At 41.2% G+C, this 25,769-nt stretch overlaps 1 protein-coding gene across 1 annotated transcript in view; it reads left to right on the top strand.

Moving 5' to 3' along the window:
* The window catches only part of LOC119441727 (sodium leak channel NALCN-like), an 87,150-nt gene that overhangs the window by 8,334 nt on the left and 53,047 nt on the right, over nt 1-25,769 (top strand). The window contains exons 5-17 of the mRNA XM_037706330.2: nt 830-969; nt 2,466-2,594; nt 4,709-4,854; nt 8,881-9,023; nt 11,198-11,302; nt 17,350-17,571; nt 19,171-19,338; nt 19,757-19,816; nt 19,939-20,070; nt 21,135-21,272; nt 21,361-21,435; nt 21,648-21,779; nt 23,026-23,225. Of these exons, the coding sequence (XP_037562258.1) occupies nt 830-969; nt 2,466-2,594; nt 4,709-4,854; nt 8,881-9,023; nt 11,198-11,302; nt 17,350-17,571; nt 19,171-19,338; nt 19,757-19,816; nt 19,939-20,070; nt 21,135-21,272; nt 21,361-21,435; nt 21,648-21,779; nt 23,026-23,225 (1,790 nt within the window). The remainder of the gene's footprint in view (nt 1-829; nt 970-2,465; nt 2,595-4,708; nt 4,855-8,880; nt 9,024-11,197; nt 11,303-17,349; nt 17,572-19,170; nt 19,339-19,756; nt 19,817-19,938; nt 20,071-21,134; nt 21,273-21,360; nt 21,436-21,647; nt 21,780-23,025; nt 23,226-25,769) is intronic.

Here is a 25,769-nt window from a genome sequence, read left to right as displayed (position 1 = left end):
CGGCACCGATGGGATTGCAGTGAAAAGCGTCTATACACTCATGCAAGCATGGTGCTTACATTTCATGATAATGGTAGCATGTTACAGAAAACAAAAAGGATTTTCCAGATGAGAATGCTATCTGCGTAAACCTATACTTTGTAGGATTTTAGCAAAAAATATAAAACCCTGGTTTTGTGTTTAGGCTGCAGTTGAACACAATGTATTTTAAGTGATCAGCAGAACCAAAAAGAACTTCGATATATTTTCTTAGTTATACCACACATGCGGTCTAATGGCAGCATCATGTATCACATATGCTCACATCGGATATGCAGACTGCAGTCGTTTGGATTGAATGAAAGTAGATTGGTGTAAGCTCAGATCGTCATCCATGATGAAACAAGACCACATTGTCGTCATCTGCTTAGTTGAATTTTAATATTTTATGAATTTGAAGTTATGGTGTACCCGGAAAACAGCTTTGAAAATCCAGAATTTGATAATTGAATGTAATTTGCTGTAGAAATTGTCATTCCATATGGTAGTGGTATATTTTCAAGTACAGATATTGTGAAAGGTGACATCGCCAAATTAATTATTACACGCAATGTACCATGATATGTGGTATTATTGAAAGGGGACTGTACTGTATGTTGTTTCTTTTGTTATTTTTAGGATCATGGCCATTTTATTATGTTGCAAATCATTTTGCAAGCCAATATTAACATAACTTATAAACTGCATGCATCTATAGTATCTGTTGTTTGTTTAATCAGCGCATAACATTGTGTAGCTTTTGTACATGTTTCAGCATAAATCGGAGTCGTGGGGTACTTGTCTTTCGTAGGTTTTCGAAATCACGGAAGTGGTTCCCAAGTTCTCCTACCTGTCCATCCTGCGAGCTCCTCGACCCCTTATCATGATCCGATTTATTCGAGTCTTCCTCAAGTTTTCAATGCCAAAGTCCAGAATCAACCAAATTTTCAAGTGAGTGCAACACGTTACTTCAGCGCTAGTTGTTATGTCTTCATTTCATTGACGATAGCCATTATACAGATTGTTCACAAGCACTCATGTTGCTGGGTTTGTCATCAGAATTGACCTAAACATTTTAAAGAAAGGGAATGAGCAGTATCTACACATCATAATATGGTGTCAACATATTGTAAATGACATACATGCATGGTGGAGCGGCTTGTGTAAATGCATTTATTGCAAAAATGCATGGGTTCCCCTCGACTATCATCAGTAAATCTTCTTTGCTCTTAAAATGAAAGAGCCTTGTAGTTTTTTTTAGATGAATTGAATTCTGACAGAAGTGATTTATAGCAAAGTAAAAGAACCGAAGCATAATGCTGATAATTCATAAGGCTAGTTGGTCTTTACATCTGAGTGGAGGTTGCATTACACAGGTTATAAGAAAACAACATGAATGAAAGACAAAACGAGACACAAAAATACACCTTGCTTTGTGGTCTCGTTCTGCCTTTTATCGGATTTATTTTCTTTTAACCTGTGTAGTGCAACCAAAGTGTGGCCCTTAGAAAGCTGTCCATGTTCACAAGTGTGTTCATGCACCAGTCACACATAGGCTTGTTTATATAAAGAATGCCAACCACATACAGAGGGTGCTTTAGTGATGAACATCTAGCACTCTGATATGCATGCTGCAATATTGTGTTAGACTTGACACTTCTGAGCTAATTAAACCATCTGTCCAGGCAACTCTCCAGCAGAAAAAGTATAGGAAAATGTTTCTGGTCTTGTTTGAAGCTGCACGCAGGAGCTAATGAAAGTTTTAGAAACAGAAAAGTGACAAGAGCTCAAGCATGCAGCCAGAAACTGAGGGATGCACTCAGCACTCATGTGTGTAAGCTAAATGCACAGGGCTCAAGCAAATTCAGTATTTTTCATAGTGATATTGTTCTGAGAACTTCTATGAGCACCTGCACATTTGCATGGTACTAGTGACACTTCGTTAGGTAATAATCTCGTATAGCAAGAATAATCAAAGGAATATGTTTTGCACATCACAAAAACTGAAAGCCACCAAGCAAGTTGATAAGCATATGTAAGAGGACAGTTAAGAAATTTATGGAATACAGGAGTGAGACATTACTTTGCATCCTTTGCATCCATTTTACTGTGCCCTCTTTGTTTTTGTGCACTTTTATAAATGTGCATGCAGGCCACATGCGGGCTGCTGGCTTTTTGTTAAATTGCCCACATCCATATTTTTGGACTGTAATGAAATTCTTCTGAATCGGCTTTCCCTTTTTTTACCTTTTTGCATATATGTGTACATATCTTAAGCAGCAAATGTCTTGGATTCAGCACTGACTGTGAACATAATTTTCATTGGTTATTTCATAAAACCGAGAGAATGAGCCCCAAAAAAGTGCATTCGCAAATCCCAGCTAATCTGGTGCAGAAATACCATATTGCTAATCGAGTTTTCTTGTCCTTGTTCTTATGCTCTGCAGGCGATCAAGCCAGCAGATATACAATGTGACGTTGTTCTTCCTGTTCTTCATGTCCCTGTATGGTCTGCTGGGAGTACAGTTTTTTGGCGAGATGAGCAGCCACTGTGTTAGAAATGGAACGATTGCAGAGTGAGTCCATTGACTGTTTTCAAGGTGCACCTTGCTATAGTGCGAGGCACTCAGTTCTTGCACTCTGGCGACTTTACTCTTAGGACGATGTCACTCATATGGTAATAACTTCACCCTATGTGTGATGAAGAGTAGTAGAACGAGGACTGTCACTAAAGCCAGCGCTTTGACAAGTGTTTAGATGTCGGATTCTCGTTCTAACAATTGATGGCAGCGGCGGTATACAAATATAGATGGTAATTAACTCTTTAAAACATGGTGATCACAGCTATCATTTCACAACTGTTCCCTTTTGCCCTCGTGGCAGTTATTACCCTTCCTTGCCCCTTCCTTGACAATTTCCCAACCTTATACCCTTTTACCGTTTACTTAAAGCCGTGGTAACTTTATGGCTCTTCAAGGCAAGTGGGGCAGAACCATTTTTTGCTAACTTAACGGCAGCAATGACGCTTCAATGCAATGCGACTGCCTCAAATTTTGTTAGTCTTTATAAAAATATTTTCTATTTAATTAAGTAGCATTTTCCTTTTGTCTCTTATCTCCTGTATTTTTTTGAATAAACAAGTTTCTTTTTTTCTTTTGTTTGTAAATAATCATCTGTGCTCGAAAGAGTAACGTAAATATATGCTGACAAACCTACAGTTGCAAGTTATGGCCTCCTTAAAAGATACTATGTTGGCTTCCCTTGTAAAGTGTTTTTCATATGCTGAACGAGTGGTCTGAATTGATAACATGACTTCTGTGCGCAAAAAAAAAAAAGCATAACAGAAGACATTTAACTTGTGTGATGAGCCTTCACAGGTTTGTTGTAACCAAGCCCAGAATAATACCACATTCGCATATCTCCCCGTTCATGGCATGAAAGAAAGGATGCCCTCCTTTATCACACATGGATTCACTGTGGCACACTGATAGGGAACATGAAACAGTGCATTAAAGCATTGTTATAACTGCAAATAATTTCAAGAGTGGTCCAATGACAGTGACAGTTACGTTGATCATAGGTTCATGCTTATAAGTCCAAGAACTACACAGAGACTGTGAAGTACACCTTATTGTAGGGCTGCAGGTTACTCCTGACCACATAGAGTTCTTTACTGTGTACTGAAAGTCTCATTCACAAACATTTTTGAACTCCACCTACATTGGAATGCGACTCCCATTGCCAGAAACCAAACCCATGGCATTGTGCTCAACAGTTGAACGTCATAAGTAGGTTCCATGTCAAATTGAATCTTCTGTTTTGCATTCTGCCAACCGGCATCAGTGCATCCATTGTTATCATGGCCAAAGCAAATACTAAATTAATTAGTCAAATTCTGGGATGTTGTGTACCAAACCACGATTGATTATGAGGCACGTCACTGTGGGGGACTTTGGATTAAATTTGACCACTTAGAGTTCTTCAATATGCATCTATGCACACGAGCGTTTTTGCATTTCACCCCCATCGAAATGCAGCTGCCGTGGCCAGGACTGAACCTGTGTTCTCGAGCTTAGTAATGCAGCACCATAGCCACTAAGCTCCCAGAGCGAGTGAAAGGAATGCATCCACTGTTATCTTGGCTGAAAGGAGTACCATGGAGCCTCTACAGATGACAGTTGAGAAGTGGTTAAGAGTAACGCCCCAAATCAACAAAGAGGCTATGAGAGACATAATACTGAAGGGCTCTGAATTAATTTTTACCACCTGGTGATCTTGGAACGTGCACCTGGAGATCGGTAGATGAGTATTATGGCATTCCACCCTCGTCAAAATGTGGCTACTGCAACCAATAGAACTAAATCTGTGGCTTGGGTACCTACTGTCACCCATGGAATACATTTTGTCTAAAATCACAGTGCACTCATCGTGAAATGTGAAATGGATGCCCCTATACTAGACAACAGCGCACTGGAAACTCACCAGAAATATGTTTCATGTCGTTGCCACTCTGGCCTCTGAGCCAGTGTGGAAAAGAATTATATTCACTGTCACAAGCCCTGGATGCACACATTACCATTAGGGGCTGTTCCTAGATGGCAGAGGATTTTCAGTCCATTGCGTACTTTGTGCCTTGATGCAGAAGGCTCCATATCCAAGAATTGCTTGTGTCTTCCTTTGTTTTTTGCAGAAAGGTCACGCTGAACGACCTTGCAGTGCCAGACGCCTACTGTTCAATGGACAAAGAGTCCGGGTATGAATGTCCTCAGGGAATGGTGTGTATGGATCTGAATCTTCCAAAGAGCATTTCTGGGTTCAATGGCTTCGACGATTTCGGTAGGTTCCCTCCATTTCTTTCACCTATTGCTGAGTATAGTGTTTGGTTTATTCTTGTTCTGTGTGTGTGTTTGGGTTATTTAGACGTTCATGCAAAGTCTTCAGGCATCGTTATTATGTGAGGATTTTTGCCACCTGTTATGTTAATGTGTGTGTAAGCTAAAACATAAGAGCATGTGATTATGAATGTGATACATTGAGGGCCTCATATTTAAAATATGTGGCCCTCAATGTGCAGTTATGCACTATATGCAACCAAATAGATGTGCAATTTAATCGTGATGACGGTGATGATGGTGAGGCATTGAAGTAGGCAGCTGATGCTCATTTATAAACAGCAGGTACAAAAATTAATTAATCAATTCACTTAAATCTTGAGGTGATTTCAAAGTGAGTACAATTGTTATGATTTCAGGGTTATTGACAATTACTTTTCCTGCTCACCCTTCCATAATTAACATTCATGCCTGGAAGTACTTACTGCTCTGAAGCAAAAATATCATCCTATATTTATATGAGAGGTGTCAACGCACTGATATTGGTATGAGTTTATCAAGCAGTGGCGCACCGACGGGGGGGGGGGGGGGATTCGGGGGTTGGAACCCCCCCTTGAGGCCGACTTAACCCCCCCTTTTGTTTAACCCCTTTTCTTTCCTTACGCATTTGAGTACTGCAACTAAGATGTAAGACGCGCAATCGTCTGCACACTCGCAAAAAGTGCATTGTATTGACGATTTCTCGTGAAGAAATCGAAATTAGTGCTGTTTAGATGGTATTGGCAAACTGTCAACCCCCCCCCCCCCCCCTGGCAGAGATCCTGGGTGTGCTACTGTTATCAAGTCTAACATATATACGTGTAATTGGCATGAAAACACCTTCTTGATATGTTGAGTCGAGGTTGTACTTTATCACACTGTAGGTAGTGTGTGTGGTCTGACTGTGTTAAAGCTGCTTGTCATTGTAGATGGCTGAGAGTGATTGAGTCTGTACACCATGAAAATATGTTTTAAGATTACTGTCACAATAAAAAACCTTGTACAATATTTATCTTCTGTCATTTTCTCTGCTTAGTACTGTATCATCTTGAATGCGTAGGAAGTATTCACTGTGTTCATATTTCAGAGAGGACATTATAAGTGGTCCTGAGATTAAAAATACTCTGCGTTTCTTGACTAGAAATGTCACTTTTTTTTACTCTGAAGCTGCATGTTTATTGACAAACTTTAATAGCAGTAATATGCACATGCATGTACTCTTTGCAACTGACGTGCACAGCCATTGTATGCTGTCCATAAACATTGACGGAAGCAATTGCCAGTCACTCTGTACCACACACACACACACTCACACACACAAAAAAAAAATGGCAACTTGTCTTTTTGTGCTATTCAAGCCACATCTTATATGTAATACCCTAGAGTGGTCCCCAAGAAAATAAAAGTAAAGTTAAATTATAGTGCATTGAAACAGGTACAGCTACCCCATAAACTGTTCCTCTCACATTGTGATTGCAAATGCTGTCTCTGAAGTCAACTGCAGTACGCTGTGCTAATGGTAGCAAAAGAAACAGCATAATGCAAATGCAAAATGCATCGCACATCACACTTGTAAAGAATATCCCAGCCAACAAGTTACAAGGAGTTCCTTATAGAGTCCATACTGAGGAATCGGATAGTAAAGTCTACATGGCGCCTTCGAAAACGATAAATCCTTACATCCTTACTTAAATCAATGACCAGGCTTTAAGACCGTTTGGCATGCACTTCACAAGATCAGTCTCCACAGAACCAATTGGCATGGTTAATAGATCCCAGAACTATAGTAGAAAGAGCCTTGCCACTCTTGTTATTCGGCAGTGCTAATAGCAGAGTTCTACAGGTTTTCCTGCTCACTTTAATCCAAGTGCTAGCTGAAATAATCCAAGTGCCTACTTTAATCTAAGTGCCAGTCAATTTAATCTAGGCCAGAAAAACAACAAGATTGCGAAATAAAATGGTTGAAACGTTGAAATATATTTACCGGAAGACGACAGCACTCATTTTTGTGGTTGTTGCTAATATTTATCGAATGAATGATTGTCGTATTTTTCTGCACAGAGCTCTTATACTTCAATAAAAAAAACAATATTCATTAAAAAAAAACACCGCATATCCACGGGGTGAATGATGATGAGTGGGTGAAGCTCCGGAGGGAATCATCGGTAAACCGTGAATCTTCCGTGTAATTCGCCGAGTCTCGCCGCACTAAATCGAACGATTGACTTTCACCAATGACATGCGCCATATGTGACGTCATTCCTATTTTATAACAGCGCCCTTCATTATAATTTCACCATCTCCCGCTTAAGGGGACGCTAGCACAAACGCGTTAGAGACGTGCAGTACTCTCGAGTAAGGGGGAGCGGCCACAGCGTCTTACGCAGCCGTTTACACATGCCGGAACGTGCACCGCGTTTGCCGACACCATCACATGACTGCTGAGAGAGTATAACCCCCGTATTCATAAACGCTCCTCGACTTGAACTTGACTTGCCACCGCCTTCAATGCGTTTCGAACGCGCTGCCCTAGGCGGTGGCAAGTCAAGTTCAAGTCGAGGAGCGTTTATGAATACGGGGGTAAGGCGGAGAGGCCACAGCGTCTTACACCAGCTTCTTACACGGGCTGTAACGCGCTAGCACAAACGCGTTAGAAACGCGCAGTCTTTCGTTAATGTTGGGTATTTATTGTCATCATGGTGCGTGTGTCCATGTGCGCTTCGTGGCGTAGTGGTTAGCGCCGCGCGTTCGGAAGCGAAGGGTCCCTGGTTCGATTCCGCGCTACGAACACAACTTTCGGAATTTTTTTTTTCATAAAAGTAGACGTGGCTACCTACTACGACGACGACTACGACGACTACTACTACTACTACTACTACTACTACTACTACTACATACTACAGAGGAGGGACAGACCCACACCCTAAGGAGCTTCGCCCCTAAAAAAATTGGATAGCATCAATAATCTCTTGCTTGCAGTTCAGATTATCAATGTGCAGTTATAAAAAAAAACTGCTAAATTTGTTGGGTAAAAAGCTTTATGCATAAAGGTTCTTGCTTGTCTTTTGAGCAACATGTGAATGGAAATGCAGGTTTTTTAATATTCTTTTCACTTTATGCGAACAAAAAGAAGGAACTTTTTAGTTAGTCGTTTTAAATTATTCTTCGCCTATTTGGAGTGCAAGCAAATTTTGTTTGTGAGGCCCTGTTGGTGCCGTCGGGCTTTTCCAGACCGGCAGATGACTTTCGACGGGTCCGTGAGAAAGTAGCCTGAAAGCCATCTGCTAGCAGATAACAATACATCTCTGCCAGAAGGCGATCAGTCACATACATGATTAGCAGAAGTTCTGTTACAGCTATGAACAATTAAACTTACGAGTTCTTGGTTGTTTATAAAATGATAACCTGATGGTGCTCTCAGCCTTCATAACCTCTAAGCATGTAAACTGAAAAATTTTACTTCATCTTGACGTTTTACACCAAAAAGTTCGGCCATAATGTGACATTTATTTCTATGCAAAATGTCACTGTTATTCATCTGATAAATGTTAGCAGCGACCACAAAAATGAGTGCTGTCGTCTTCCAGTAAATGTATTTCAAAGTTTCAGCCATTTCAATTTGCAATCTTGTTGTTTTTCCCCAGAATTCCTTCATTCTATGTCAAGGGGTCCTTGAGGATTGTGGTAATATTTTTCCAAATCTGGCTATTTGAGATCACATATAAAACCACAAACTAAACAAGAAAAATTATTGTGACCAAGTTAAGCAAAGCTTCTATGCTCAGCTCCAATGTGCCAAATAATTTTCGCTATTAGACTTAAGTGGTAGGACCTTTCTTGCATGTTAGTTAGGATATTTCACATGCTTTCTCTCTTCTGCTCACCATTGATGAGTTTTGCAAGTCACTCCTGACAGCCATTTCTCCAGTGCACATTCAGGAAATGCCATGCTAATTAAAGCTCTATTCCTTTCCCGCATTTTCTGCTGCAGCCCATAGTTTTTTTACCGTGTACCAAGCAGCCTCCCCCGAGGGATGGGCCATTCTCATGTACCAGGCCATGGATAGTCTTCCAGCGTGGAGAGCCACCTTCTACTTCACCACCATGATATTCTTTCTCGCATGGTTGGTCAAAGTGAGTCAAGTGCCGTTTTGTCCCTACACATTATTGTGTAATACCTTGATCTACACTCCCCATTTCGTGTGCCCATGATGACTATAGTGGGGCACAGCTAAATTGAAGGCAAATAAAACATTGACGTATACTTTTTGAAGAGAGTGTTTTTTCTGGTTCGTTCATTCTGAGAATGAGGGAGCGCTTAGATTCAGGGGAATACAAAGTTTCGATAATGTATAATACGCGTAAACAAATGTCCGCTGATTGCGGTAAAATTAAATCTGATCGATAGAAGCTCATGTGTCACTTAATGTGTTCGTGTTCCCCATAGTCTTTAAAATTGGGCAAACCCACTGGCTTTCATAAATTGCCAAGAATCCCCTCCAAGTATAGATGAATCAATTAGTGTGCAGTCTGCTGATACCTTTATAAATTGCTCTGCTAATTAAATTCATTTTAATGCAAGGGCCGTTGCACAGAGAAATTGAGAACAGGATACATATTGGTGCGAATGTCAGGATAAGTGAATGAGCAGCATGCATTGCAACAGTGAGCAAAATGCTAGCAAAAGAGTTGGTGCGAGCATCAGCTGGATGCATATGTAATTACGAAAGACTTCCTAAAGAGCCTGTTAGATTAATGATGTGCAGCAGTTATTCAGAAATTCACACCAGCATGCAGTCATACCAGGCAATGCATACAAGATGCCCACGAGATTGTGGAAAAGGCATACCACGTCTTTTTGCCCAATTTCTTACCATCTTCGTGACACCGTGGCATCTGCTTGCTTAATAAGGAGGAGTTGGGTGGCAACACCTGTTCCCTCAACAAAAAGGTTGTCCTTGATGGGTTAATTTTATATCCATATTACTTCAAGGAGCAATGTGTCCTCTTCAATAATACTACCAACTTTGGATAACTGCACTTGCTGACGTATTGCACCGAGCGTAAAGCTAGTGTAGAGGGTGAGCTTCCTTTCAGACACACACACAGTTATTCTGTAACATGTCCGCAACCCACTGTGCAAATTAATTTCAGCCATGGAGGGTTTGGAATAGTAAGGCAACTCAACAGCGCATGATTGAGACTGTCATTACTGCCCAAAAAACAACGCAAACTTAATTAAAATAATGAGGTGTCCTCTCCATATGGTATGATGGTACACCCGTCCACTTCACTGTGCCTGAAGCTCATGCACGTGCAGTTGTGCCACTGGCAGCCTATTAATGGTAGCAGTAACATGATTCCAGTATGCCAAATCACCTTAAATGGTGCACCACTGCAATGGGGCTGCAGAATGCACCATGTGCATACAAGCTACATGTGCTGTTGCATGCCATGATGATGGCAGTGCACAATCATCAAGAACTGGTGATGGTAGCTGCTTCTGCTCTTCAGTTCTGATGAAGTTTGTGCTGTGCGTTTTCATCAATGTTTACTGTACGTAGTTCGTGTGGTGAACTCACGATGGTCGTTTGCACTTTATAATCTCACACCAGCACCATTTTGTGACTCGTACAGTAAAGGCCTTACACAGCAATTATAACCTGAGGGTACCGTACATGTGGAACTGGAGTTGGAGCCGACATGATCTGGGCTTAACTTCTAAAGCATTGCCTGCAGACGTCAATCAACCTCGAGATCTGCTTTAGTTGCTCTCATTGTACCTCATCCATTAGCATGGAAGTTTGCCTGGTGTGCTGGTATGCTTCACGTTGTTGTGGTAGGAGACTATATTGATGTGACTTTCTTTAGCAAGAATAGGCATATGCCCTGACACATGCAGCAACATACTACAGCATGCTTCAAGTGTGCTAGTGATGTCTTTGGCATTAAATTCAGTGCAAGTCCAGTTGTGTTTTTTACTGATGCTATGGACACTCGTGACGGTGCATCAAGCCATTTTCATCAGTTTGCTGACCGGGTTTGCTTTGGTCTGAATTGCAACGCTCAACTTAGCGTCAAATTGTGTCTTCTTGACTGATTTTTCTGTGGCTATTGTGTCGTGTCCTTGATATGCTATGTTCTGCAGCACCCCTGAGGGTCAATAAATTATTCTTACTTTCACAGCAAGCTTTATATCGTGGAGTAAATGTGCCTGCCACACTAGCATGCAGTGTGCAGAGTTGCCTTTCACTGTTACGCTTCATTTCTTTTATGATTCAAGCGCCTCTATGCTCTTTTCTCTACAGAATGTGTTCATTGCGGTCATCACAGAAACATTCAATGAGATTCGAGTACAATTCCAGCAAATGTGGGGAGAAAGGGTCCAAATTCAAACAGAATCGACACCTCAGGTGAGAAATGTGTTGTTTTGATAGGAGGACCTATCTTCGTCAAAGGCGGCCTCGTCATCCTCGGCGGGTTAGTTTTAAAGGGTTAGTGGAGTGACGTCACGTCGATGTCCGCTGTGGCTGTCTGTAAAGGGGGAGACTGAAAAGAAAATGAGCGCCGGCGCTTGACTGGCTAGGCGCGGTTTCTAAGACGAGGGGACAAGAGCGGGAGAGCGAGAAAGTGACAAAAAAAAAATTATATTAAAAAAAAAAAAAAAAAAAAAGAGAAAACCACCGTCAGAGGGGGTTGGGGGAGCGAGAGGCGAGTGAGCGTTCGGAGGAATCGTGGTCGGCGTGCGTTTGGGGTCCCTGAAGAGCCGGTCAGTGTGCAGGTCACAATACGAGTTGAAAGCATGACTTGAGTAGCGTAGCATCAATGCATCGGGTAATTTTGTGGTTGACAGGGAGCAGCTTGGTCCGTCAAGGGACGTTAGCCTCACTAGTTCGCCATAGGCGTCGTCGCGGCGGTATACAGAATTGGCGAGACCTTGAGTGGTCAAGGCGCCGAAAGAGGTATCCTGGCGTCTGGGATTTTGGACTGTCTCGGTGCGGATCTCGTGTGGAGAGAAGAAAAAAAAAAAAAGAGGAAAACGCGCGTTTGAAAAAAAAAAAAAAAAAAAAAAAAAAAAAAAAAAAACACGGCGCAGGAGGGTGCCAGTGTAGAAAAAATATACTTAGAAATTTAAACCTGGGGGGGAGACAGGTGTACTTGGAAAAGCTTTTCCAAGTACACCTGTCTCCCCCCCAGGTTTAAATTTCTAAGTATATTTTTTCTACACTGGCACCCTCCTGCGCCGTGTTTTTTTTTTTTTTTTTTTTTTTTTTTTTTTTTTTTTTCAAACGCGCGTTTTCCTCTTTTTTTTTTTTTCTTCTCTCCACACGAGATCCGCACCGAGACAGTCCAAAATCCCAGACGCCAGGATACCTCTTTCGGCGCCTTGACCACTCAAGGTCTCGCCAATTCTGTATACCGCCGCGACGACGCCTATGGCGAACTAGTGAGGCTAACGTCCCTTGACGGACCAAGCTGCTCCCTGTCAACCACAAAATTACCCGATGCATTGATGCTACGCTACTCAAGTCATGCTTTCAACTCGTATTGTGACCTGCACACTGACCGGCTCTTCAGGGACCCCAAACGCACGCCGACCACGATTCCTCCGAACGCTCACTCGCCTCTCGCTCCCCCAACCCCCTCTGACGGTGGTTTTCTCTTTTTTTTTTTTTTTTTTTAATATAATTTTTTTTTTGTCACTTTCTCGCTCTCCCGCTCTTGTCCCCTCGTCTTAGAAACCGCGCCTAGCCAGTCAAGCGCCGGCGCTCATTTTCTTTTCAGTCTCCCCCTTTACAGACAGCCACAGCGGACATCGACGTGACGTCACTCCACTAACCCTTTAAAACTAACCCGCCGAGGATGACGAGGCCGCCTTTGACGAAGATAGGTCCTCCTATCGAAACGTTGGCCAGCCTTTCTGAGGCACCTTATCCCTGTTTATAATCCTTATTCCTCGTGTGCTACTCCATTAGTCAGCCATCTTTTTTTGATTTTGAAATGTGTTGTTTTATGATTTAAAAAATTTTCTTTTTTAATCGTGCTGCTAACTCTTTCCCTCCCATGGGAAAAATAGGTGCTTTTTGTATGTTATAAAAGATGTTCTTTTTTTCTGAAGGAACTACTGCACTCAATATTAAATGTAATACATAAACAGAAAGCAAAATGAATGCACTTTTCACGTATAAAAGCTTTATTAACGAGATATATGTCATAAAAAAAGACATGAATTGTTAAAATCAAGATTGTGTGATAAAATTTAACAAAGTTTGAAAAGACGCGCTTGTATCTATTAATATTAAGAAAAAAATGTTACGGCAATTATGAGATATACAAAATGTATTGCCGTCTATTAGGCACTATCTCCGAAAAAGTCAAAATTTTTCATTGAACAGGTATTCCACTAAAAAATTTAACTGCAAGCACTACCCTTGGGCATGCCGGGCTGCGGTCGCCGATGTTCCAGGCTAGTTTGCGTCGTCGTCATTTTTGGACTCAAAGTCCGACGAAAAGTCAGCGTCCGCTGACTCGCTGCTATTCAATGTATCGATAAGATCAGCCGCAGAGGCAGCGGAATCGCAATATCTGCGATCTCCCGAAGCGCGCGTGCCGTTTCTGGAGCCTAACATTTTTGCATTCTGCTTTGACAATCGCGAAACTTCGGAGCGCGTTTAAAAATCACCGCTTGGTGGGAAAAAAGCGAACTGCTTAGAAAGCTAATATATAGTTGTCCTCCTCCACGTCCGATGGCGCAGTATGTCCGTGAGCGGCGCGGAAGGTCTCGAAAGCGGCGTTTCAAACCATCGATAGAGGGCTAACCTTGCCCAATGAGCACGGTATGGAAAGAGCTAAATGATTTATTGTTATAAAGAATTTATGGATACTGGCGAACAACTGCGTCATTCAACATGCTTGATTTTGGACACCTAATGAAGTCTGTCTAGTAAAAATTATTTAATGACGTTTTGTTAGTTCTCCTAATTTCATCGCAGGGAGAGGCCTTCAGTCCTGCAGTGGACATAAAAATAGGCTGATGATGATAGTTTTCCCAATTGCAATTACATTGACATACCATATTTACTTGATCCTAGCACGCCCTCAATTGTAACGTGCACCCAATTTTCATAGCCAGAAATGAAAAAAAAAAATGCAGTGCCCTTGATTGTAACAAACACCTTGATTTTCATATTTAACAAAAAAAAAAAAAGAAATGTAACACGCTTGACTTTTTACTCACCAGATTTTCATAACAGCGGGACTAATGGTGATTTGTTCATGCTTGCAAAAAAAGAAACTATACTGCGTCGCAGCCATGGTGGACCTTGCATCACTTAGTCGTCACTGTCGATAAATGCCTTGCATACCATGACAGCTTAACGAGCTTACGCAGGGTGCACGAGCAATATCACAACTGCAGTGGACATGTGGATTGGTTTGGGCTACAGCCATTTTTAATGGCAGTAAGAATAGCTTTTCACCATTGCTGTTTGTTTCGTACTCGATTCTAACGAGCATGTCATTTTGTAGTAAATTAACCTAGAAAAACAAAGTGCCTTATAATTGAGTCAATACGGTAATAGGAATGACCTGTGTGTATAACTGGAACAGGTGGATAGAATTACTGATGTTCAGAGTTCAGTAACTTTCCTTTTCTTCTGGGCTCTGTCTGTATTCTAAACCAGGAATCTTGTGACCAAAGAAGCAAAAGAAAATAAGGACTGCCACGACTTCACATGGTGATGACCTTCACTGTGTAGCTGTGTAGAAAGCAGTGTACGATAGATGCTTTGCTGCTGCCTAGCTTTCAGCACTTGAGCCCTAGCACTTGTGATTTTACATTACGCTAGAGAATGCAAAGCTAGCTATGCCTGATGCTTGTAGCACAACCACACTTTCACTTGTCTTGTCTGTGCACACAGAGCTCTGAACTGCTAACTTGTGCACAGCAGCGCTCGAGAAATAGTGGGCTGTTGCATTGCACCGTGATAGCCACTTGTGTCTCACGTGAGGGAGTGCTCACCGAGACATCTTTGAGTTTTATTTCTCATATATACACAGCATCCCGTTTACTTTTTTCTTGGGCGTTCCATCTGCAAAATGCCCAATCAGCTTAAGGTATTATGAATTCTGTGCTGCTCCTTTCTAGCAGCAGAAAATATCTATTACTTGAAATTAGTGCGCTAATATTGGCACCATTCAAGTGAAGCTTTCATGTGCAGTGTGCAGCTACAATATGAAGTACCTTAGCCATGCAGTAAAAATCTGATGATAAGCACTCAGTTCAAGTGACTGGAATGTCACGGTAGTAAAGAGCATGCGATGGATCATAGTGAAATCAAAAGCGTAGGAAATGTAAGCATAAATAAGGAAGCAATCATTCTAAAGGTATGGACAGGACAGATAATGACCAGCTTTCAATCAACTTTGACCATCGTAAGCCTTAAAATTTACTCCTCTCCACAACCTCACAGAATACAATAACTAATTAATTAATGGTCAAAATAAACGTCTGCGCATTTTAAGGGATGTCCTCGCTTAATGCATGCCAATTTTATGCCAAACATACAACTCCCATCTAACGAGTGTACTTCGCAAGATATCTCAATTTTATAGAAACATTTACCTGCCAAAGTTCCATACTGCTTTCGAACATTGAGGTATTTTTGACAGAACTTGCATTTCGGAAAATGAACATGACACACGTTTCTCTATGTTTGCTGCTTTTCAATAGAAGTGTAGATACAATATTAAATATGTGTAAAATTACTCCATTACTCGACAGAACCTGACATTAAGCACAGGGAAATGCTGATTAGACTAGTGAGATTAGCTATTGAATCCGCATGAACTCATACCTAACGCAGCTCTTGAATGAGAAATTAAGGGATTACATGTGCAGAAGCATAAGCCACTGGATTATTCTAATTTTCTGCCTGAAAATACACCCTGCATTATTCTCTAAACAATGCAGCAGGGCAAGCTCAGTGAGGTTCTTTAACGATGAGGCACAGCACTAGTGCTGTGCCTCATCGTTAGTGCTGCGCTGTGTGTCCCACTGGTTCGAAAGGGTACAAGCGTACCCCGGCCTGGCGTTCGGCTTCCTTCAGGGGTGATACGCTTGGGAAAGGAGCCTGCGCCCTGAATTCCCATCGAAACCAACGTGAGCACGGAAATGCTAGTGCCTCCACAGGCACTAGCATTGCTGGGCTAACTCCAGGAGCTGTGCTATGCTGACTTCTTACTCTGCTATAACTATGGCTAGAATGTGCTGATGCAGCACAACGGTATAAATAATCTGGATGGAGCTTTTAAGTTAAGCTTAGATGTATAGCAGTAACTGGGTCCACTTTTGAGAGTGCAGTTATAAATGTATTGCACTGTATTAGTTTGCATCATTTTGGCTTACTATTTTCGGCCTCCCCTAGCAAGTTTTTCAAATAATAATGGTCGCTCACAATATCTGATTACACTATTTATCTGATTCTAACGCACGCGTCTTTTTTTAAAAGTTTTTTTTTTTGTTTAAGTAAGCCAAAAATGGCATTAACTGCGTTTGTATGCTTTTTCACATAACGTTGCTGTATTGTGGCGAAGCTGACTTTTAAAAACCGTGCGGCGAAGCTGGCTATAGAAAACCGGCCGCCACTGTGTAACACGTACATATTGGATCCTTGCCCATTTTCCTGGCAAAAAAAACAACAACATAAAAATCAAGTGCGCGTTAGATTTCTACTTAGTTTAGGAGCTTTAATGTTATCTCTACATTAGTTTTTCTACTTTGCACATACAGAAAGCGGACGCACGTTTATTCGTGGCCATGTTAGAATCGGGCAAATACTACCAAATGAATCAATGGGGTGTCTTGACGTTTTTTCGGCATCTTGTTTATATTCGACCAGCCGGATAATTCGATCAATTTCGTCGGTCACATCAGGACCGACGAAATTGATCGGAAGTAGACTGTATCTATGTTACTATTTGCATGCTAAAGAGGGTGAGCCAAATTACTTAATCATGTGGGCAAAATATGAACTATCAGAAAAGTATCTGCAAACACCATATTGTGTCTGCCATGTTGGCTCAGTTACTGTTCGTCCTCTGTGTTTGCAGCTTATATATTTAGTATAAAATTTCAGAGTATGGAACTTTACAGCATGTTCACACATGACACAATAAAGGGGCACACAATGCACTGACTTACAACTTGAATTTATAGAGGACAGTAGCATGTACAGGAACTGCGGGAAAACATAACAAACAAAGCCAAGGTATAAAAAATAATTTACTTTAGAGGACCAACTCACCTATAGTCATGGTCCTTGTATGCACTGACAAGCAGGCCTCTTGTGTCTGATACATGTGTAACTGTTTGGGGAGCCCAACAAAAACCTCCTAGCTAAATAGTCTTGCTTGTGACCTGCATGAAATTAATGACAGCTTAATGCTTTCATGCGTGCAGGTGCTGAAAGGGGACGACACTGGCTGGAAGCTGGTTACGGTAGACGAGAGCAAAGGCCGTGGCAAAGCTCCGCGATGCCTCCAAGTGGCCATCCACTCGGCTGCTTTTCAGGTCATTGTCATGATGGTGAATGTGGCGAATGCCTTTGTGGCCGCAAGCATCTCCTTCGTGCACGACGAGCGACCACGGGAGGACTTTTTCAAGACCTACTACTTTGCCGAGGTGCGTCCACTGTTCCTGCAGGCGCAGATTTTCTAGCTTGGGTGTCAGGCATCTGTTGTGCTTAAAGGTCTGGTGCTTTATGGAATTTTTTTTTACAAACACAGTTTCATATCTTTCTAAAGAATTGAAGTGCAAAATAATGAACACTGTGTTTACTATACTGGGTGTCCCTGTATTTAAAGACTTAAAAATGTGCAACTGTCACGTAGCTGGACAGAACCAAGGTAATGTCGTTTGCCATCGCATTGAGATACTCAGATTATATTTTGCATTTCTTCTAATTAAATAATTTGTCTTAATTATTTAATCTACTCCTGAAATATTATAATTGGATGAAAGGTGTCAATGATAAAATTGTAGAGAAACAGCTTTCTGTTGCTCAGTATGTGCTACACAAAAGTGTTTTTTTCCAAGCATGACAGAAGCCTGCGAATACACACAATGTGCCTCAAGTGGCACGCGGCAATTTTGTGTGTAATCGCGAGCTTCTCTCACACTCAGAAAAACACTTTTATGTAGCACGTATTGAGCAACATAAAGCTGTATCGGGAGTTTTTCATGTTGCTCTACAATTTTCTCATTGACACTTTTAATCTTTTAATTTCACCTTCATCTTTTCATTTGACTCTTTAATATTACTTCAAGGAACATGTTGCGATAGTGAAATTAAAACGAGTCAGTGCTACCCTCTTTGTCAGTATACAGAGATTATGCTCGTGGACAACTTTCTGTAGCAATGAAGGGAAAGCTACAGGAAAGCTTCCGCACACGTGTTACTGCGCCAATTAGTCCGGCAAAGCTTGACAGCACTTTCGTTTCCTTGGAACAGATGCTGAATCAGTGTAGCTTCCACGTGCGATGGTTTTGCATATGCCGAAAGACAGAAGAGAAAAGCAGAAAAATAAGTCTAACACTCACTGATCTATTTTGTCTTATTTTGATGCTGTAAATAAGATGTTTCTGTATTCTGTTCCCCCCCTTAAATGTGGATGAGAATGTGGGACTTTTTCCAGGAGCTCACTTGTGCGAGCTTTGCCTCCATAGATTTACCTTCATGGTCGCAGAAATTTCTCCACGAAGAGAGATATTGGGGAATATTATTTCAAACTGGGTGCCTAATAAGTGGACATACCTTCAGCAGTAATTTGCTTCACTTCTACAATTGCGACACGCACGCTAAAGTTATTACTTAAAAGGTAAGTTAGTAACTTTTGGCTCATTAAAAAAGTTCATTGGGGATTATCACACTTCTTATGTGCACTGGCATAAAGAATGTGTCAACAAAAAGCATACAAGTATAGTGAACTGTTTTCAAGAGTTGCATAAAGGCTATCCTTAAACACTGACTATGTATACCTTAGCTAGTACATTTAACATGGAAAAACTTCATGGAATAGTATTTTATGCAAGTGGGGAGACCAAGTTTCGGTAATTCAGCAGTAAGCGTGGTCATAAAATTCTACCATGCTAATAAAAGAATTCTTCATATATAGAGACTGTGGAGATGTACCTTCATCACTTGTTATTTTTGTCATCTCAATTTATGTAAATTTAATTTTTACGTGCTCATTATATACTTATCCTGCTCACTTGTTACAGATTGGTTTTACAATATTCTTTGACTTGGAGGTACTCCTGAAGATTTGGTGCCTTGGTTTTAATGGATACATTAAACGATCCCTGCACAAACTCGAGTTCATCCTTGCCATTGGGACTACACTGCACCTCATGCCTGACTTCTTCACCTCTGAGTTGACTTATTTTCAGGTGCGTTGCATTTCACTTCATGGGTCTTGTTGGTATGCGCCTTACTTGTTCAGATTGTTAACCAGGGAAGCTAATAAAAGTGAATTTTCCTGGCACATGAGATTGAAACAACTTGACTCACAGAATGCATGCATCAGAATGGCAGGTAGCTCTAGTCCTAGATTTAAAGAGTGATATAGTATGAATCTTGAAGAATTGAGATAATATGTAGCTTGATTAGATTATAAATAAAAAAATAGTCACAACTGATGGTCATGCCACACAATGATTACTTTGGCATTGAAGCTTGATATTAATTTGCAAACCACAGGAAAGAAGATTCTTATTAAGATTAGAATCAAAGAAAATCAAGTGGACCTTTTATACTGCTTGAATGGTTGCTGACAGAAGCTAACAATTGTGATATTTTATTATGCAGGTTCTGAGGATTGTCAGACTTATTAAAGCATCGCCAGTGCTTGAAGATTTCGTTTACAAGGTAAGATGCTCCATCTCGATGACAAAACGAGGTAGCATGCTCAGTCTATTAATTATTGTATAAATTCAATCGTACAATTTGTGCGTTCATACCCAAACTTGAAGTTTCGCTTATTATTTCAGATTTTTGGTCCAGGCAAGAAATTGGGAAGCCTTATAATATTCACCATGTGTTTATTGCTGATTACATCTAGCATCAGTATGCAGTTATTCTGCTGCCTTTCAGACTTCATGAAATTCGAATCATTTCCCGAGGTAAGCTGGAGGATTAGTGTATAATTGTGTGGCTTATGACTGGTTGATTGATTGATTGATTGATTGATTTGTGTCACTTTATATAAGCTGTATCATGCTAGAGAAAAATGGTGAAGGGCCAGTAAGGACACCATTAACAGGTTATTTTGTCGTAGGCTGATTGAGTCATGGCTACCTGTGATGACTAATCCGTTTACATTACACAGGCTATTGGAAATATCTATATGTTTTGTTTTGACAAAAAACGCTAAGGGCACTGCCTGTGACTTCAATTCAAAACTTTTGCGGAATGACCCCTCTTGCTTTTCTCCAAAGCATAACAAAGTGCAGAGAACGAGGGTGCTGAAATTGCCAGAAAAAGGCGAAATGTTTCTGACCTCAGAAGGTTTATTCAGAGTCAGGGTCACAAAGTATGCTGGCGGTTGCGTGAACAAATTCTGTTGGCACCCCTTACTGTGAGCAAACTTCCCTTGTGACAGTTAATAGTAGGTGCATTTTTGTTGTCTCCTGGGTAATCTTGTTTCTCATATTTCATAATGATTTAGTTTTGGCTGGTACAGATGTTGTAAAATGTGACTATTTTTGAAGAATTTTTATGCAGCTGAGTACAGGGCGAAAGAAACAAAATGCATATTTCCACTTGTTGAGTATGACTGATGGCTTAACTAGGCTCCAAAAGTGAAGGCATATTATCCTCTAGCTTAGTTGCATTCTCAACAGGATCCAGAAGGCACATTATTTAATGTCACAGAATTTAGGCAGCAGTAAAGACATGGCAGGACGAGAAATAGCATTCCCTTTATACTACTCAATAGCCCCGTTTCCTTGCCCCTTGCTAATGCATCTCTTATGATTGAGACACACTTGCTCTTAGATAGGAGCTCCAATTAATCATTGTGGAGGAGGGGCTTTCTATAAAAATACCGATGTTTAGAGATGAAAATGGAGTTAGGGATATTGCTTTTTGCATCGAGAACTTTATAACATTATACAGTACTAAATCAGTGTAATGAAGTGGCTGAATCAATATGACCGCATAGTATTTTCTTTCTCTTTTACTTTAGGCTTTTATGTCAATGTTCCAAATCCTCACCCAGGAAGGCTGGGTTGAGGTGATGAACGAAACGATGTTACGAACAAGCAAAACGATTGGCCCACTTGTGGCCATTTATTTTATCCTGTATCACCTCTTCGTGTCTTTGGTAAGAAAATAAATGGTCTGAATTAAAGAGAAGAATGTGACACTTTCGTCTGTACTAACCATTCTTTTGTACTGTTTTATTCCTCTAGATTGTGCTCAGTCTTTTTGTAGCTGTCATTCTTGACAACTTGGAATTAGATGAAGACATAAAAAAGCTTAAACAAGTAAGTGCCCAGCGGCCATTTCTTGATGTAGATTCTGTGCAAGCTGCTTGAATAGAATTAAGCGTTAAGTCTTGGAGCTATTGGCAGCAAGTCTGCTGCCCTCATTATGTAGACTAGCTTCAAGCAGCAAGCCAAGATTTTTACCATTGTGAGTTTCCATGCCACTGTTCTGTCAAACTATTGCTGATAATGATCACTGTCGTATGTTCCAGCTGAAAGCAAGAGAACAAAGTGCGGGCATCACTGATGGCTTACCTATACGGCTCCGCTTCTTTGAAAGGTTTGCCGATAGTCCACAAATGACACGACTCCATAGAGCACCCTCGGAGTTTGGCGTGCCCAAGGCAAGTCTGATTGGCTGTTTGGTTTCTCGCTGCATTATTTATGCCTTGCAGACCTGAAGGTTGTGCTAAGTGAAGTCATTAAATGAAGTCAATGCATTCTTTTAAAGCAAGTGTGGTGCTGATAATTAGTGACAGAACCATTTCCTACAGAACCATTTCCTGTTCAGTAATATGCGCTTGCTCTGAAACCTGCGTTGGAAATGCATTAAGCCACATTTGAACAGACTTTTTCACGAGTGGTCAGGTTGTTCAATAATTCAGTAAGGTTTACACTTGGTGTTTTGTGTCCTTGTATCACCACAAAATGGAAAGATTTTGACCTAGAGGGACTTATGACCATTCTTACGCTATAATGGGTCAGCAGTTGGCACCTCTTGCTACACTTTTTGGGGCACGCACCATAGAAACTGTCAACTATGTGCATATAGAGCTCATTAACGAGGCCATTAAGACTTAAGTCAGACCATTCTTGGGACAGGTATGCAAGAGCTACATTCACTCATAAGATCATGCCTTGCGGCTTATTGTAAGGATGTTATGACTGGTTTTTCTCTGCCCACTACGATGAAGCTAAGCATTCCGTGTCTGCTATCGACATTGTTGTCTTGCTTCAAATTGAACAGAATCCATCAGAGGATAATCATCAAAGCCATGTGATAGCTTCTCGGTAGACCTGCTGAAATATGTTGCTGAAGTTACCGAATGCTATGAGGCATGTAGGTGCTGTGACATTGTGCGACCTTCAGGATTGGCCCGCATTACAAACCATGTGAAAGCCTTTGAGAGGATACACATCATGCACTGGTATCAGGATTGGCCCACCAAGTTACCAGCATTGATTACACTGTCTTCAGGACTGGCCTAGCTTTGATCACCCTATCTCTGGGATCAGCCCAGTTCAGCTGGTCAGACAGCTGTTCGTGCAAGGCGGGGGGATCGAAGGGCCGAAGAAAGCTTCACTTTTACATAGGAATTTTAAAACTTGGTGTGAAGTGGAGACACTCTGTTGTTTGTGTGAAATGGGGACACTTCTGCCGCATGCTTTTAACTGTGTGGCATTATAAAGCTTGCAAAACTCCGTTGAAACTGTGAAGATCTCACACATTTCAATCACCATTACCAGCTGCTGCTTCAAATACTAGACACTTAATACTTGTGTAAGCTAGCAATCTTCAGAGATCTTTGTTACAGATACAGTGCACCTCTGCTTTGGAGTGCATCATCATGTACAAGCATGTGCGCCCAGGTTCGGGAGAGCTTTATGCGTCAGTTTGCGGAGGAGCTGCCCGAGGAGTGCTCGGAGCTGAAGAAGGCGGCCGCTGCCGATCTACCCGAGAACCTTGTGACATACCGCAAAAAGCCACCCATTCACCTGCTGTCCTCACCGAGCAAGGGCCGCAACGCCGCCAGTCTACTCAAGAAAGTCAGTGTCACCAGCATAGTTCTGTAAGCCTTAGCTCTTCCCTCCACATTTTCACTCTGTGTAGGCTGCACAGCTGCATTTGGTATGAGTGTGATCACTCACAACGAGAGGCTACACATGCTTTTGATAGTGCTCAACATTAAAATGTTACAAAGAAGACGGAGGGAGCTATAGTGGTGTGAGCAATTCAGTACACCGTGCTGGCTGCTTTAAAGTGCATCTGTGCCTGAATTTAAGTTGACCATGCTAAAATGCAGCAATGTCTAATGCTTCCTTTCATTTTTGTATGCACAATTCAATGTGGCCCTTACACAAATAGATTTCACTATTTTGTATCATAACAAGCATGGATTGTTAAAAAGATGATGTGGCAAACCTTTTGACCCCATGCCACCATTTCAGTGTGCATGTTAACAAATGCTCCTAAACAATGCAAGCTGTTGCAGCTAGCTTTATTTACAGGCTCTGTGTAATGTTGGCTGGAAATAGGCTGAAAGTCAGTTCATATAAACATTAGCAATTGCAGTAAGATTGGAGCAGTTGTGAAGATCACGCAGTGGTACTGCCATGTTGCTGCACCTCTGTCCAACACCTAAACGCCCTTGTCCTACGTATGGTAGCATTTAAGTATGGAATGCTTTCATGTTATGTAGTTGTGCAACAGAACTATGCAAAATGAATACATTCTGCACTTCAATGCTGCAATTACTAGGACGAGAGCATTATGGTGCAAAAGGATGGATAGTTGGGCGAGTTGGTATGGTAACATATTCTTGGTATAAGCGCGAAGAAGATACAGACATTGGCAGAAGACAGAATGAGCACTACTCACAACTAAATCTTTATTGGAAAGAACAAACATATAAAAGTGATTGCAAAAACTATAGCAAAGAAAACATCACATGGTCGAAAGGATAACAGTTACCAGAAAAAAACAAATCAGAAAATGGTGAAGCCGCTAAAATTTTAACGAGAAAAAGCACTACTTCGCACTGATGCACGCGCTGAGCAAATATTGAAATTCACCTTCTGACAATGATAATGAAGCATGGCTAACACAAGTTTCTCCTAGTCTTCTTATGTGAAATGCCTCAATTATTTCGCGTGTAGTTTGGCATTTGTGACTAGAAAGGACTTTTGTGTCCTCAAACAATGGCCTACAACCGCACGTAAAACAATGCGAGGCTAGATGAGAAGCATTGGGATTGTTAAGAGAATGCTGATGTTCGTTTAGTCTAATATTGAGGCACCTGCCACTCTGTCCAATATAAGCTTTACCACACTTGAGTGGAATGTGATAGACTATGCCTGCGTCACAATGTGCTAAAGGGGGACACGTGCCTAACGCCACAGTCATTTTTTCTTTTTGCTCCTCCCCGCTCAAGTTTTCTTTTTATGATAGGACACATCCTTGACAACTTACAGGGAGCCGAAAAAACTGTATTGACGTCGTATCTACTGGCTACATTCCGTAAACCATGTGACAACCTGTGCACATAGGGCACCACCGCAAACCGTTCTTTTCTCTGTTTTTCTTGCTGGTTTTTTGCAGCACTCTTGACCCATTTTGAAAGCTTTTCACAGGTTAGTGATAACAAATGTGCTGGATATCCAGCCTTTTTTAGCCTATGTAGCTGTTGCGAAAAACTTTGTTGCATACAGTGTGTACATGACTTAGCGATAGCAGACCTAAGTGCTGAGTAAACTATCCCCTGTTTTGCAAGTTTGGAATGGCAAGAAGAAAAATCAAGTAGTGTTTTTCTTTTTTTTTTTGCCCTTGGCGAATAGCACCAACAGACATGTTCCTGTTGGAACGTAAGGCATAGATCTAAAAACTGCAATGTATTATTCTGGATAAGCTCAAGCGTGAAACTCAGGCCCCCACCAGATTCCTTAAACACTTATAAAATATCGGTAGCTTTTTTGGTGTAGTTATCACTTGAACAAAACACGAGGTAATCATCTACGTATCGAAATTTACGTACTGTACGTACGTACAGTATGTAAATTCAACAGTACGTACATAAGGTACGTACGTACAGTACATAGCTTATGTACGTACTGTCGTCCTGTCTTCTTCTGCCACTGTCAATGTCTTCTTCGTGCTTATACCAAGCATTATGGTGCTGGATAGAAGTGCAGCATTACCTCAGTGCTGTTATATTCCTTGTCCACTCCAGCTGCAGAGATTGTTCACACATAGGCAATTTGCGTCACCATACATAAATGAACTTTTGGCAGTAGTGATTTGTACTTGCAACTCTGCATTGTAACTTGGTATTGGTGAGTCACAGTCATGAAATATTTTCCAGAAATGGTAGTACTGCACTGCTGTTGCTACTTGTGAATATTGCAGATGAATCAGCGGTGCATGACTCACAAGCACCCCTTAATCTGGGCTGGTCTTCTTTAGTTTTGCTTACAAAGTACTTTGTCAGGTGCTGAAAGACTGAGTAGCTGAATTATCTGCTTGTGCAGTATTCTCGCATCAACAACTTTTCCACTAGAGGCTCTGTTTGCAGGCTACCAGGTGATAGCAAACACTGGCTGCCTGAGTCCCATACTAC

Source organism: Dermacentor silvarum, chromosome 2, assembly GCF_013339745.2.
Source record: "Dermacentor silvarum isolate Dsil-2018 chromosome 2, BIME_Dsil_1.4, whole genome shotgun sequence".
Lineage (NCBI taxonomy): Eukaryota > Metazoa > Arthropoda > Arachnida > Ixodida > Ixodidae > Dermacentor > Dermacentor silvarum.
Note: the sequence above shows the minus strand (reverse complement) of the source record. Positions and strands in the feature narration are given on the sequence as shown.